At 37.3% G+C, this 15,172-nt stretch overlaps 1 protein-coding gene across 1 annotated transcript in view; it reads left to right on the top strand.

Annotated features, from left to right (window-relative positions):
* Positions 1-14,811, top strand: part of LOC107751437 (hematological and neurological expressed 1 protein-like) — a 22,030-nt gene extending 7,219 nt beyond the window's left edge. The window contains exons 3-5 of the mRNA XM_016567209.1: positions 9,763-9,875; positions 11,279-11,309; positions 14,362-14,811. Of these exons, the coding sequence (XP_016422695.1) occupies positions 9,763-9,875; positions 11,279-11,309; positions 14,362-14,477 (260 nt within the window). The 3' untranslated portion in view covers positions 14,478-14,811. The remainder of the gene's footprint in view (positions 1-9,762; positions 9,876-11,278; positions 11,310-14,361) is intronic.
* Positions 14,812-15,172: the final 361 nt, after the last annotated feature.

Here is a 15,172-nt window from a genome sequence, read left to right as displayed (position 1 = left end):
GGGAAAGAAATTATAGAAATTATACTTTTATTTAGCAAGGATGCTTAAAATTGATCAAAAGTGATGATAAAGGCATTTATAATGTTACAAAAGATTTCTATTTCAGATAAATAGTGTTCATATCGATATCGGAATTATATCTTATCGACCGAAATTAAGAAATATATCGTGATATCAATTTTGGCCATATCGTCCAGCCCTAACCTCTATTATAAAACAGCTGTTATTCCCAGTGTAAGCTCAAACTAGATCAATCCAAAACAAAATTATTGGCAAGCATGTTGAAGATTAGTCGATAGGCTGTCGATTCATTAAATAAGCTTTTAGCCACAAAAGCAGTTTGTTCAGCGTATCAAAGCTTCTTCACTGACATCAATTTAAAGAAACAGCCTCTTGTCTCCTTGCCAGTGTGTTGCAGCATTATGCCTTTCGTTTTTTTTTTTTTTTTTGATAACCTTGAAGGCTTCCCTTAAATGTCAAAAACTCCACTTCCCATAATCCTGCAGAATCACTGTTACCATGGCAACAGGAGTCACTGCAATATGGCTCAGCAGTGACCGGACACTCCCATGAAACACTGTGAGTGATGTCATCGAGTCAGTCTCCCTACAGTCCCTAATTACGTACACATTCATTTCTGAACATTTAGTATAAAATCTCCCAGAGCAAAGACTGCTGAAGAAGTGTGTGTGTGTGTGTGTGTCACTATTGAGCTCATTTGATGTTCATAATCACTCCATTGACTCACAATAGGATGCAGCGTTTTTTTCAAACCAAAAGCTCTTTGTTTCTTGCGTGTTGAAATGCAAGCGGCTGCTGTTGTTCTTTTAGACGTGTTGAGGACTCTGACCTCAGGGTCACGTCATTCAAACACTCCTCAAAGCCTCGAGGTGTGTGTGTGTGTCGTCTGTAGTGTGTCGTCTGTGGTAATAAATGCTGTCTGTGGTAATAGCAGCTCATTCAGGTCACCAGCGGCTTTTTTCCTCCCACATCAAACAAACCTGTTGCAAATGTGTCTTTTGTTTATTTCAGCGTCTGATTCCAGACAACACAGTATCATGTCAGGGTGATGTTATTTCAAACAGGTTGTTTCATGACTCAAACATCAAGCTGTGACCCAACATTGACCCAGAATTGTTTATTATACAAAATGACCTTAAAATCAAAGTCATGAACATTTACATTTAACAGCAATATGGAGAATATTTGTGACATTGTAGCGGCAATTTTGTGATAAGCCACTATCAAGGTAGGGGCGAACAATTGACGCGTGAGTCTGTAGCATAGCTTCTTAATCATTTATTTTCGCAAAACAACAATCCATAAGATCAATAGTTGAACCATAGCTTCGCCGCTAAACATGAGCACATACAGCCACATGAACACACGGTCTGAAAATTGTATCCGCGTCCCCCTACTGACTCCACCTACTTCCTCCCCTGCACTAAATACACAACTGCAATAATATAAGAGTCTCAATTGAAAATTTCATAACATTCAATGCAAATAATAATTATCAAACATAAACTTAATTATATTCAAATTAGTAAATCAGTCCATTCAGTCCAAAATATGAAAATAGAAAAAGAAATGGCTCCAACATTCCGGCCCCTAATTGTAAACTTGTGACAATTCTAATAATTCATTCAAAAAAGGAGCCCTGATTTTTAACAAAAGTAACAAACAAAAAAAAGAAGAAAAAATTTTAAAAATTGGCCAAAAGTGTCGTAGAGTCTTCTGGTCCGTTTCTTTAGATTCTTATGACATGTCCTTTAGGAAGCATAATTCGCTAATAGGTCTCTCCAGGATACTGTTCTTTGTCCTCACTTTAACTCTGTGTACATACCCTTTGCTGTCCAGAAATGTCTCCAAAATTCAACCTAAAGGCCAAGAGTTCCGTGGTGAAGTATCATCGATAATGAGAACAATATCACCAGTTTTAAGGTTTTGTTTGTTTTTGTTCCCCTTCTGCCTCTTCTGCATTAGCGGGGGAGGTACTCTCTAATCCGTTGTTTCCAGAAAAGGTCGCAAATATACTGTACTTGTTTCCATCTTCTTCTGGAATAGATGTCATCCTTCTGAAAAATCCCAGGAGGCAAAATAGGAACTCCTTTCATCTGAAGCAAATGATTAGGGGTTAAGGCCTCTGGATCTTTAGCATCCTCTGAAACTGCAGTGATTAGACGATCGTTGAGTATGGCTTCCACTTCACATAAAGCACATAAAGGGTCTGCTGTTTCAGGATGGAGTATAGGATCTTTTTGAGAATTCGAATGATTCGTTCCCATACACCTCCATGATCAGAACTTAAAGGAGGATTGAAAGTCCACTTCACATTCTCTCTCAGCAGTACCTTCTGTATTTTATCTTGGTTGATGTCAGCAAGTGCCTCTCTCAATTCTCGCTCTGCCCCGATGAAGTTGGTTCCATTTATCCAAAATTATCTCCTTGACTTGACCCCTTCTACACGTAAATCTTCTGAGAGCACAAATATAGTAATCTGTGTTCAGCGAATAGGCCACTTAAAGATGAACAGCTCTACTATTAAAGCAGGTAAATATCACTCCATATCTTTTGACATGAGCTCTCCCCCTCTTCACCTCAATGGGACCAAAGTAATCGATTCCAACGTGACTGAAAGGTGGTAAATCAGGAGTGATTCAATTTAGGGGGTAAGTCTGCCATCTTTTGTTCAATTGCAGATCCATGCCAACGTCTACAGAAAAGGTAATCTCTGATGACTTTCCTGGCAGTAGCATTACCTCTGGTAAGCCAGTATCTTTTATGGAGTTTAGCAAGCAATTGGCTTCTACCACAATGACCTGACTTATTGTAAATATGGTCCATTAATAATCTACACCGATGACTATCATTGAATCGAATAGTTGGATGTTTGAACTCTTCTGGCATTGCCATCCTGCTCAACCTTCCGCCGACTCTTAAGATGCCATTGTCTAGGATCGGATTCAACGTGTATATCCTACTACTGGTTTTCACAGCATGACCTTTGTTCAACAAGGTTATTTCATCTTGAAAACTCTGTTGTTTAACATAACGAGCGAGAGATTCTTCAGCGAGTACAAGATCTTCTACTAAGAGAGTTTGGGCCCCAGCCTGGGATTTGATTTTGATCATATGGTTGTCAAGTAATTCTTGAGCTTTAGGATGTTGTGAAAAGACAGCTGCTGTTTCTTTTCGCTTCTGACTCAAGTACAGGAGCATATTCCTACATTTCAACAGCCATGCTGTTGCTCTTCGCAATTTTTCCCATGAAGAAAAATGTTCTACTAACTTGCTGAATGAAGTTGAATTAGCTGTAGTGATAGTAAAACCAGCAGTTGTTCTCTTTATCTCTGGATCACTGTCTGAAACGCAAAATGATTCTTGAGGCAATTCAGGCCAGTCTGCAGCAGGACCCTTCAAATATTCTGGACCTCTCAGCCATCTTCCATCATTCCTAAAATAGCTAGACCTTACGCCTCGGGAGGCATCGTCAGCAGGATTGGTTGCAGAGTTCACATAATGCCACTGAAACTTCGGTGACAGATTTCTGATAGTCGAAACTCTGTTGGCCACATATCGTCACCTTGGAATTATAAGGTTCTATCTGACTTTTTTTTTTTGTCAAAATTGAGTTATTCACATTCATATTTTGTGACAACTTATTTACATTATGTGATGTTTCTTTTTTAAGTTGTTTACATTTTGGTACTTTTTTTTTTTTTTTTAGAAAACAAAAAGGTTCTATCTACAAAGTTGAACTCTAACTTGGTTCTATAAGGTTCTATCTGCGTGAGCCAATCAGCACTTCGAATGCACACACGAGGACCAATCAGCATCAGCTTTCTTTGTCATGTCGCCAGACTGCGCCGCGATGGCAGAAGAGAGTGCAGAAAAACGCTAAATCAGTGAAGAGAAGACTAAATTTCACACAATGCGATGCTTGTTAGAAACCTCATGATCGACTACTTTATTTATGATTTTGTCAATGACAGCAGCCCAAATTCCAGGGGAAATTTGTGTGTTTTGCTGTAGCTATTGCGGAGTTATTTTCAGTTAGACACCACAGTTATGTATATATTAGGTTAAGTTTTTACCTTGATCCATCCTGTGTACTTGTACTAAGCTGCTATAAAACTCTACGTTTCATGTTTTAAAGAAACTTGTTCCCCATATAAATTTTGCTATATGGAATGCAAAAACTTTGAAGCTCAATATCTCAAAACTGCTCAGAACGCAGATAGAACCTTATAATTCCAAGGTGACGATGTGTCTGGAATCTGCTAGTATCATTCAATATGTATTTGAGGACTGATGTACTATCCGTTCAAAATACCGAATCATCCAGAGTTAGCTCTAGTTCTTCCTTCAACATTCTGTCAACTTTTGCAGCAAGTAAACTTAAATGGTTCCTGCAATAATGTGTTAAATTACCCACCATATTCCTGCCTAAATTTAACATCTGCATTGGACAAAATATTTAGCACTGCCTTTTACGCTTAATATGAACAAGAAAACAATTTTCATTTAAAATATGAAATAAATGCCATAAAAACCATTAAATTTAACTTTCTCATGCATGTCTAGAAGGTTCTATCTGCATTTGACCCATTCCAGAAATCCCCATTTAGAAATTTGAGGATTTTGATATTGTGCATTTAGATTACATTTAGGGTCCCTGTCATTTTTCATGTTTTAAAGAAACTTGTTCCCCATATAAATTTTGCTATATGGAATGCAAAAACTTTGAAGCTCAATATCTCAAAACTGCTCAGAACGCAGATAGAACCTTATAATTCCAAGGTGACGATGTGTCTGGAATCTGCTAGTATCATTCAATATGTATTTGAGGACTGATGTACTATCCGTTCAAAATACCGAATCATCCAGAGTTAGCTCTAGTTCTTCCTTCAACATTCTGTCAACTTTTGCAGCAAGAACTGCGGCTGCCAATTCAAGTCTAGGGATAGTCATCACTTAGTGGGGCTACTCTTGACTTCTAGGGTTGTGACGGTGAGGAAATTTTCCCACCGGTTAATCGACGAGTGACAACACCGGTATCACCGTTGGGATGGGGGAGGGGTGTTAGTTCGTTTGAGTTTCCCTCTTTTCTTCGCTTTCAAATGGCTTGTAAAAGTGCCGTGCGAATTTTACTTCCACTTTCAAATTAGCAGCAGCTGCCGCAATTCGGCGTCAAGCAATTGTTCGTTTGAGTTTTCCCTCTTTTCCTCGGATTTCTTGGCTTTCAAATAGCTTGAAAAAGAGCCGTGCGTGTTTTACTTTCACTTTCAAATGAGGGGCGATTCAGCGTTGATTCAATTCAAGCAACAACAACGACAACAAACTCAGAACTTTTATTAACAAAACAAATAAAAATACACCATATAGGCCTATGCCTAATAAAATAACAAATAACTTGGGCTACACAAAGTTTAAATAAGTATATAAAACAAAATCTGCAAACACTGTGGAACCAAATAAATAAGAAACGAATGTTTAAAAAAACTTCCAGTCAATAGGCTTTTCAAAATGTCCTCTAACTGAACTAGGCTAAATGATTTGTTACTATAAAAAAAAATCAAAATGACGGTGGGGGGCGGTAGGCAAATGACGTAACCGGTGTTGCGGCTTAACACCGGTATAACCGAAAACACCGTCTATCGCAGCAAGCCTATTGCCTTCCCCATCACAAAAACAACATGGATAGAACCGCTAATGTCTGCAAGACGCAAATAGCTAGCTGTACCATAGCCGATTTCGCTAGCGTCACAGAAGTGGTGTAATTGAGCACTACGTTTTTTTTCCCAAAATTGTTGGGTATGAAGCATCTACTGAAGCTCAAATCTGAAAGTAGCTTGAGCTCCTCTAGCCACTTGTCCCATTTTTGTGGAAAGGCTGCAGGAATTTCTTCATCCCATCCGTAGTTCAACCTGCACAATTCTTGTCCAATTCTTTCAGCTGGCAGCATTACTGGAGCATGGAATCCAAGTGGGTCGTAAACTCAATTGGTAACTGATAAAATACCTCTTCTGGTAAATTGTTGTTGTTCCAAAGCTATTTTGAAGACAAAGGTATCAGACTCTGTATCCAACTGATGTCCCAGTGCGCTGCCCACAGGAAGTTCATCTCTGAGCAAGTCAAGATGTCTCGCATCTTTAGATCTCTCCTCCTCAGGGATTGATGCTAGGACAGTTCGGCTATTACTAACCCATTTGGTGAGCTTAAATCCACCAGTAGCACATACTGCAATGAGCTCCTGCACCAACATGACGGCTTGTCTTTCATCTGAGACAGACTTGAGGCAATCATCCACATAAAAATTGTTACGAATTGTGGATAAAACTTCAAAGTCAACTTTGTCTTCGTTATCATCTGCTGTCTTCTTTAACGCAAAGTTGGCGAAACTGGGGGAGGAAACCAATCCAAAGAGATGTACGGTCATCCTGATCTCTTCCAGCGGTTGATTAATATCACCATTAGGCCACCAAAATCAAGGAAATCCTTAGGAACCTTGACTTGGTGAAACGCCCTCAATATCTGCCATCCCCGCTATAGATTCTTGGCGAAATCGGAGGATTACTCCTAAAAGGGTATTCGTGAGATCAGGACCAACAATTCTGAATTCAGTGAAGTACCTTGAAATGAGGCAGCACAATCAAATACCACTCTGATTTTTTTTTTCCTTTTATGGTAGACTCCATGATGGGGGATGTACCATACTCTACCATTTCTGTCGAGCTCCTCTTCTCGTACTTTCTCTGCATGATCCTTTTTTAGGATGTCGCCAATAAAGTCTCTGTAGTCTAATGTGAATGCTTCATCCTTCCTAAATCTCTTAAGTATACTTAGGGCTCGTTGTTCTGCAATCTGTTTATTGTCCGGCAGGGCGAGGTCAGGTTTGCGAAATGGAAGACATATTTGGTAAAGACCATCTTGTTTAACAACAGAGTTGTTCACAATTTCCAAGAATCTCTGATCCTCAAAAGAAAGTTCGGGTTTCTCATCATATGCTTGCTCTGGGAAGTCATTTTCATAAGCATAATCATAAGCACAAAACAGACAGGGCTTATTAAAAGCAATATTGGCATCATCTTGATTTTTCTTTGGTTGACCATTCTGTTTTGATGCTTCAATAGAAGAAACTGTGGTAACGAAACTTTTTCTGGAAGACGATTTGTGCATAAGAGGTTCAATCATTATCTTTCTGATGTTAGAATTTGTTTTCGGATCTTGAATCTCTCTAAAGACTGGATCAAGAAGAATCTTAGCTTGTTTCTCAACGAAAGCTACCAAGTCAGCAAAGTCTGGCCGCCTTTTGAGTGCGTTCCAAAATTTCACAGGCTATAGCTCTCCACTTTTCTCTTAGCTTGTAAGGAAGCCTAAATACAATGATTTTTAGATTGAATGGTAAATTCAACTCCGCAAGATCCACCAGATCTTGTGCTGCATTGCAACATCCTCTAAGATAGACTGCATAGCTATACAATACTTTTCCATCATCAGAGCGAATGCTACTCCATCTCAGAGCTTTCTCCATGTACGCATTAGCAAGCTTGAATTAATCTCCAAAATTATGCTTTAAAAGAGATTTGACTTTTGACAGCATAACCTCTGCTAGCGCTCATGTAGAGACAACTTCGAACAAGTTCCTTAGGTTCACATGCTGTGAACTGTTCCAGATAATACAAACGTTCTTGATTGTTATCAGTTTTCTCCTCAATATTATGGATAAAAAATATCATGAAAGGCCCATATTCCAGGGGATCACCACTGAATACTGGAATCTCCCTTATAAGAAGTGAGGCTTGTTTCTGCTGAGTCACAAGTAAATCAGCCAGATCGCTTTGTCTTTGCAGAACCGGACCAAGATCAACACTGGCAATATTGGTGTTACTAGCTGCGCTGTGATGCTGGTCAGTTTGTGACATTGTAGTTGTAGCTGCAATTGCTGATTGGTTAGCAGTTGGCCTTGAAGGAATTTGAGTTCCATGAACGATCCTTTACAGCGGTGTCTTAAGAATTGTTCCAATCCTTGTAAAATGTAGAGGAGATGATTCAGAATCAATAAGCAAAGATGATTTTTCTTCTACTTTATCCAGATATTAGTTAATAGCATCTCTTAATTTAGCAGATGAGTGAGAACTGCGCAGTGAACTTGCTTCAGAAATCTCCAACACCTTTAATTTTGCATTTGCAGCATCCATTTCAGACTGTAAAGTAAGGGCTTCCATCTTAGATTCCAGCTGAGCCTTTTCCAACTCAAGCGCATGTTTCTTTTTGAGAGCTTCAGCACGAGCAAGTAAAGCTGCTTTATCAGCTGCAATTTTCACACGAGCCGACAGAATTGAACTGGTTCTAGATTTATTTGATCCTTTTGAACTGCTTGATACATTAGATGCACTATCAGCAGGATCAATCAGAGACTGTGGATCGGACTTTCTTTTTCCACCGCTCCAACTCATTCAAGAACTCCGTAAAAGTGACCCTCTTTGATAAAATTTGTATAGAGCTCTTTGAAATTCCAGATCAAGTTCATCCACTTTCTCAACATTGCTCCCATCAACCATCAAAGCCTTCAGTTAATTCATTTTTCTTGTGCAGGCCCCAAGTTTGCCTCTACGTGAAGCGATAAATTATTTAAAACTCTCCATTGCAATTTCAGTACCATCAGTTTGTCGTCATAAACGCTTGTTGTTATTCACAACCGATTTGTATGTTTGACCCGAATGAGAATCAAGCTTGCATTCTTGTCTCAGCCACTTGCATCAGCTTAAATCTTTGGCCCATATAAGACAACCTTAAACCGTCTTTCAATAGCCATCGCCATAATCAAACCTCAAAACGTTCACATGTGCCCAAAATTTTGCCTTTAACATGCTCAAGTTCATAAATGGTCTTCAATTCACGTCATGTCAGATCTTAAAAGCTTAATCACACAGCCATCGCAGCTCCACAGCCAGCGTAATTCATAATAAAACCTGCCGACTGGCTACTCACGGCACAGCACGTTCAAACAGCGTCTTAATGAAGTCAGTTCCTTCGCTGAATAATCCATTGGTGCAGTACAGCAGCAGACATCCACATCAATTACCAAAAGGTCGTGTCGTAGCGTGATCTGCATCCACATCCACGTCTTTGTGGAATTTTCAGACTTCACTGTAATGGCAATTTTGTGATAAGCCACTATCCAGGTAGGGGCGAATAATTGACGCGTGAGTCTGTAGAATAGCTTCTTAATCATTTATTTTTGCAAAACAACAATCCATAAGATCAACAGTTGAACCATCGCTTCACCGCTAAACATGAGCACATACAGCCACATGAACACACGGTCTGAAAATTGTATCCGCTTCCCCCTACTGACTCCACCTACTTCCTTCCCTGCACTAAATACACAACTGCAATAATATAAGAGTCTCAATTGAAAATGTTATAACATTCAATGCAAATACTGAAACACAAATAATAATTATCAAACAAACTTAATTATATTCAAATTAGTAAATCAGTCCATTCAGTCCAAAATATGAAAATAGAAAAGGTAATGGCTCCAAAAGACATGATGATTGAATTGTAAATGCAAACAGAGGAAGTGATTTAACAGCCAAACACACCGAACAAATGCTGATTGGATGCTTTGTTTTGGTCTTTGTTTTTTACTCCTTTTTAATACATTTCTATTGTATTTATTGATACTGTGATAATGTCTGTGGTCTTGTTTTGTACCGGTGGTCTGATGTGAGTGTTGTATTGTGGTCTCAGGTGGAGAAGCGTCTGGCATCCTGTGCGGTGAACCCTCGGCTCCTCTGAGACGATGCCAGCCCGTCATCGTCTATGATAACGGCACTCCCGTCGAACGGCCCGCTAACAACACGGTGAGTTCACAAACACAAGGTTAATGAGTGTGATGTGAATGTAGGTCATTCAGTGTAGTTCACGGACACACCCATTCATGGATGTAATGATCTTGGTCAACATAAAGCTGTATTTACTTAATGCGTGTTCTTGGTGTTACTGTTAACAAGTCATCTGTACATTTTATTCTGAAGGAAAAATAAGCAGTGCAAAAAATGCAGAGAAAAAAATAATATTTACAATACATTTTCAATGTTGGTGTGCAATGATTAATCGTAAACTGTAATACCAGACAAATTCAAGACTGACAGAAAATGCATACAATAAATGAATACAGAAATCTTTATTATAAATAAATTTGAAATATTGTTTTCTGCAACCTTTCATCAAAATAAATAAACTGTAAAAATAATGTGTGCATTAATCAAGTACTATGAAGCCAGAGAGAGTCTAGACAGACAGAAAATACATCAAATTAAATCTATTATAAATACATTTATTTATTTTTTTGGTAACATTGTTTTCTGCATCCTTAAATAAAAAGTCAATACTTATTTATAGCGTGAACATTATTTATTTGAAATATTTTCTTTAAGTTTGCAGTGATTAATCATGAACAAAGGCCAAACAGTTTCAAGACATGGGAGAATATACATACAAATAAATCTTAATAATATATGTATTATGAGTCAAGAGACTTTCAAGACCTACAGAAAATGAACATATATTATTTTATTCTGTAAAAAAGTCTTATCAGATTGACCTATTAATGGCTATTTCTATTTCTCTAGAATATACTGTGACTAAAGTTCAGAGTGGTTTTATTATTGTAACTGTTTTTGGCTCACAGTAATGCTGTTAACTGACTGGATGTGTGTCTAAAATAACACTGTTAGCTGGGTGGGGTACAAACGAACAGCCGCAGGGTCTGTGGAAACACTATATACACACACACACACACACAGCTGTTCTCTGGGTCAGTAAAACCACAGAGCTTTTTATGTGGACAGATTGATTCATTTGTCCTTCACAGGAGGAATTTCTTACTGAATTTATCTGGTTGTCTTTGAGATGTTGGTTTTTACAGGCTCTTGTTTCTATTGTGTCTGTATTGAATGTCTCTGCTCTTATGGAACACTTTTATTAACATGATCTTGAATCGAAACTAGTAACTTGATCTCACTCTGAAATTTGTTTACTTTTCTATTGATGCTGTGTGTGCAGAGAGAAATAATACTATACAGTAGTACTTCCTGAACAATACAATGCTTCATTTTCTCACTGGATATCCAGTGTTCCTCAGAAATGAATCACATTAAGGAGGTTAAAAACTGAGTTTTATGTTGTCTTCTGAACTGAAGCAAATACAGTCCATGTTTCCTTTATAAATGCATCTGATCTCGAATCTGCTCTTGTTTTGCAGGATCAAAATGAATATGAGCAAGAGAACAACGGTGAGGATCATTTTCAGTATTTGGTTGTCTTGTTGGTTTGGTGACGTGTGACTCTCATTCGTTGAGGAATGCTGTTAATAAACGCTTGCTGAAGGTCTGCATTAGTTCTGGAATGTTCCTCTCCGTTAACATTTATTCCATGATTCCACGTCTGCCGGCTTCAGGCTGGTCTTCTCGTTAAGGACGGCTGCAGAAACACTGATTCTGTAGTTCAGATGACGGTTCGTCTCGCGGGACGGAGTGAGGGAATTCCATTAGAAATCCAACACGTCTAGGGAAACTCTGACTCTAGTTTTATCCTACCAGACAAACGTCGCACACTGTGATTTGCATTTATGTTGATTTGATGTGCATTCTGTTGTGTGTTGACATGACTCGGTCATTTTCATGTTTTTTTTTTTTTTTTTTTTAACAAATGGTCAGTGAAAGAAGATCTTAACCTTCAGTAAATGTTGATTAACAAACTCGGCAGTTCAGACTAAATGTGAACTTTATTTTACATTCATTTAGAAGCCATGACCGATGTCTAAATATTGTTTAAAACACTTATTCATATGGGTATGGGTATGGGTATCCCCCCCCCCCTCTTTTAAATGATCTATCAGTAGTCTAAAAATAATAATGTACATTAAATGTTTAGTATTTGTAGTAGTAATATAAAATTATAGTATATAATTATATATAAATATATAAAATTATATTACAAAATTAAATAACTTTTACATTAATTTAGAGATCATGATGATGATTATTATTATTATTTATGTCTCCCCCCCCATTTAAATGTTCAGAGTAGTTTTTACATAATTACTCAAATGCAATTAGTGGTAGTAGTAGTAATAATAATAATAAATCATATTAAACATTAATTTAATAATAATGAACTATATAAAAACAAGAGTACAGTCGTGGCCAAAATTATTGGCAGTGACACAAATTTTGTGTTTGTGAATTATGTGAATGAACATCACAAAAGCTTAAGCAGCCAATTTTGCAAAACACAAAATTTGTGTCACTGCCAAATACTTTTGGCCACGACTGTATTTTAATAATAATAAACTATTATAACTACTACTACTATTTACATTTTAGTAATTATTTAATTAATTTTTTTGTAAAATTGTATTTACTTATTTTATATGCTTAAAACTAGCTGCTACTTATGCTGTTAATTTTGTTAATTATGACCATAATGTAACTCTTAAACACAGAATTGTTCATTATTCATGGGATGTTTAGTGGTTGATCTGAGTTCACATAACGAGTCTGTTTGCTTATCAGTCCTGCTCTAGTGTTCATGTTCTGCCTTTATTTAATGCATGTATTGTACATATTATCTGCTCCTGGGGTCTCCATGTCTGCTGGCTGTGGCTTTTTACCAGTAAACAGTTTTGCATAATATCTTGCCTCAGCTCATCTGAGCAAATGTCTGTACTCAGACTTTAAACACTGAGTTACAGCTGTTTTTATTAGATAATGCTGTATAAAAAAACGGAACTTTAACTAACCTTAGCAAGATTCTCTTCTGTTTTATTCTACAGTCAGTTTATGAATGTCCATTTATATCACCTCTTATGGCAAGAATTATATAGCAGTTTGTACTTGTTGCATTATTTGGGTTTGGCACAATATGTCAAATTAAAGCATCTGCATTCATATAGTTATGTAGAATATATTTCAGGCTATACCGATGTACATTACTGAGTGTTCATGAGACAAATGCTTCTCCTGTGAGTGTATGACGAGTCTTTTCAGTGAGCTGTTTCTGAGTCACACCTTACCAAACACATACATCGAACACTTCCAGGAAGACTGGTCCCATCACCATAAAATGCAAATATACTGACCTTAAAATCCATTCGAGACTTAGTCCTGATGTGTTGAGTGACTTTGTGATTGTAGTTCTGAAGCACCGCTGCTTTCACGTGCATACAGTACCACGTCAATACTAAAAAAAAAAGGTTTTGTGGAGCAATAGTTCTCACATGGTTTTGCTTCAGGATCCAGATCTTATATAGTAAAGGGATAGTTCACCAAAAAATGAGAAGTGTCATTTACCCTCATGTTGTTCCAAACCTGTAGGAGTTTTTCTTCTGTTGAACAAAAGAAGATATTTAGAAGAATGTTTGTAATAAAACAGTTGCTGGTAGCCATTTACTTCCATAGTATGGGGAAAAATACTATGGAAGTCAACAGCTACCATCAACTGTTTTATTACCAACATTCTTCTAAATAACATCTTTTCTGTTCAACAGAAGAAAAACTCCTACAGGTTTGGATTATCTTGAGGGTGAGTGAATGATGACAGAATTTTCATTTTGGGTGAACTGTCTTATTACTGAGATATCAAAAGGTTAAACAATGAAATGTTAAAATTACCATGAACTGCACAGACCAAATAATACGCAAAATGATCAAACCGAATAGGAAAAATTGTTTCAATTGTTGTCTTTTTAAACGTCCTTTGAATGATTTCATGCAGCTAATAATGTATAAACCATGTTCACTCACTTCAACTTAATCCGTGTTTACTGTCATGCGGATGATATTGTGTTATTTTGTATAGTTTTAATAATCAACCCATCAATGTTGCATCTGTCTGACATGAATTTTTAGCAAAATACTAGTTAGTTTAGAAGCATGCATATGGTTACTTATAGTTCGTTTAAACGAGAGATGCTCAAACCAGGGACCTTTAATTTGGCCCACCATGTAATATAACAAGAATAGACATGCCATCAAAGCATTTTATTTTATTATTTTTTTTGGGGGGGGGGGTTTGCATTAAAATGTGCATTAAAATGTAAAAAAAAAAAAACAATGTGAATTTAATTTATGAAATCAAAATTATTTGTAATGTAATATATTTTATAATGTATTTACTTTTGTCCCACAGCCTTAAGTCAGGTTTGATTTTTGGCCCTTCCTATTAAAAGTTTGGGCACCTCTGTTTCAAACAATGTTAATGAAAACATACTTGCCGTCATACTTGCAAACAGATGGAGTAGGTCATTAGTATGCTAACGTTTGTCGCTGTGCGTTTGTTTTCCAGAGGAGGTTGTGGAGCAGAAAGAGGAAGCCGCACAGCCTTCTGCCCCGTCTGCTGCCAACAACCCCTCCGGCCGTAGGAACCCACCTGGTGGCAAATCCAGTCTGATCCTGGGCTGAAACGGCCTTCACTGAACTTTCTTTGCTCTTTCTGTCTTTTTCTGTTTTTTTTCTTTCTTTTTAAAAAAAAAAAAAAAAAAAGGAATTCCCCTTCCTTCACTCTTCTCGTGAGCCATGGAATTTTTTTGTCCTTCACCGTCTTTTCAATTTTTCTATTGCAAAAAAAAGAGAAGCGATCGTTGACAGAAGCACTTTATGTAAGAGGTCCGTTTCAGCTGCTCCTGCAGGAATAATGGCATGAGAGATTCAGATCGACTTTAAATCTGCCCTGGTGTAAATCATTAAAGGAAAAAGGACAAAAAAAAAAAAAGATTTGTTGCGCAAAATTTCTAAGTACAATTAAAGATTGATATGAATTTCACTGTGTTTGTGTTTGATTGGAGGGTAATTATCAAATCAAATTTTATTCCATAACCATTCATTTATGTAACAAATTTTTTACTTTTTCATCAGTTCTTATTTAATTCACCTCTCCCGAAGGACATGAAAGTGGGAGGCATGTGCAGGGCCGGATTTACCTCTTTTCGTGACATAGGCAATACAAATTTTTGGGCCCCCCTTCCCTATTAATATAATAGGCCTAACATTAGCTACCACCCAACCAAGCAAACAAAAGTATTTCTTAATCCGTGGAAACTGTTACAGTGTTTTGCGCTTGCGTTCAATCAATAAAAATCGAATGTAGTTCTTAATTT

The sequence above is a fragment of the Sinocyclocheilus rhinocerous genome, unplaced genomic scaffold (assembly GCF_001515625.1).
Source record: "Sinocyclocheilus rhinocerous isolate Xijiao unplaced genomic scaffold, SAMN03320098_v1.1 scaffold3235, whole genome shotgun sequence".
NCBI classification, from domain to species: Eukaryota; Metazoa; Chordata; class Actinopteri; order Cypriniformes; family Cyprinidae; genus Sinocyclocheilus; species Sinocyclocheilus rhinocerous.
Note: the sequence above shows the minus strand (reverse complement) of the source record. Positions and strands in the feature narration are given on the sequence as shown.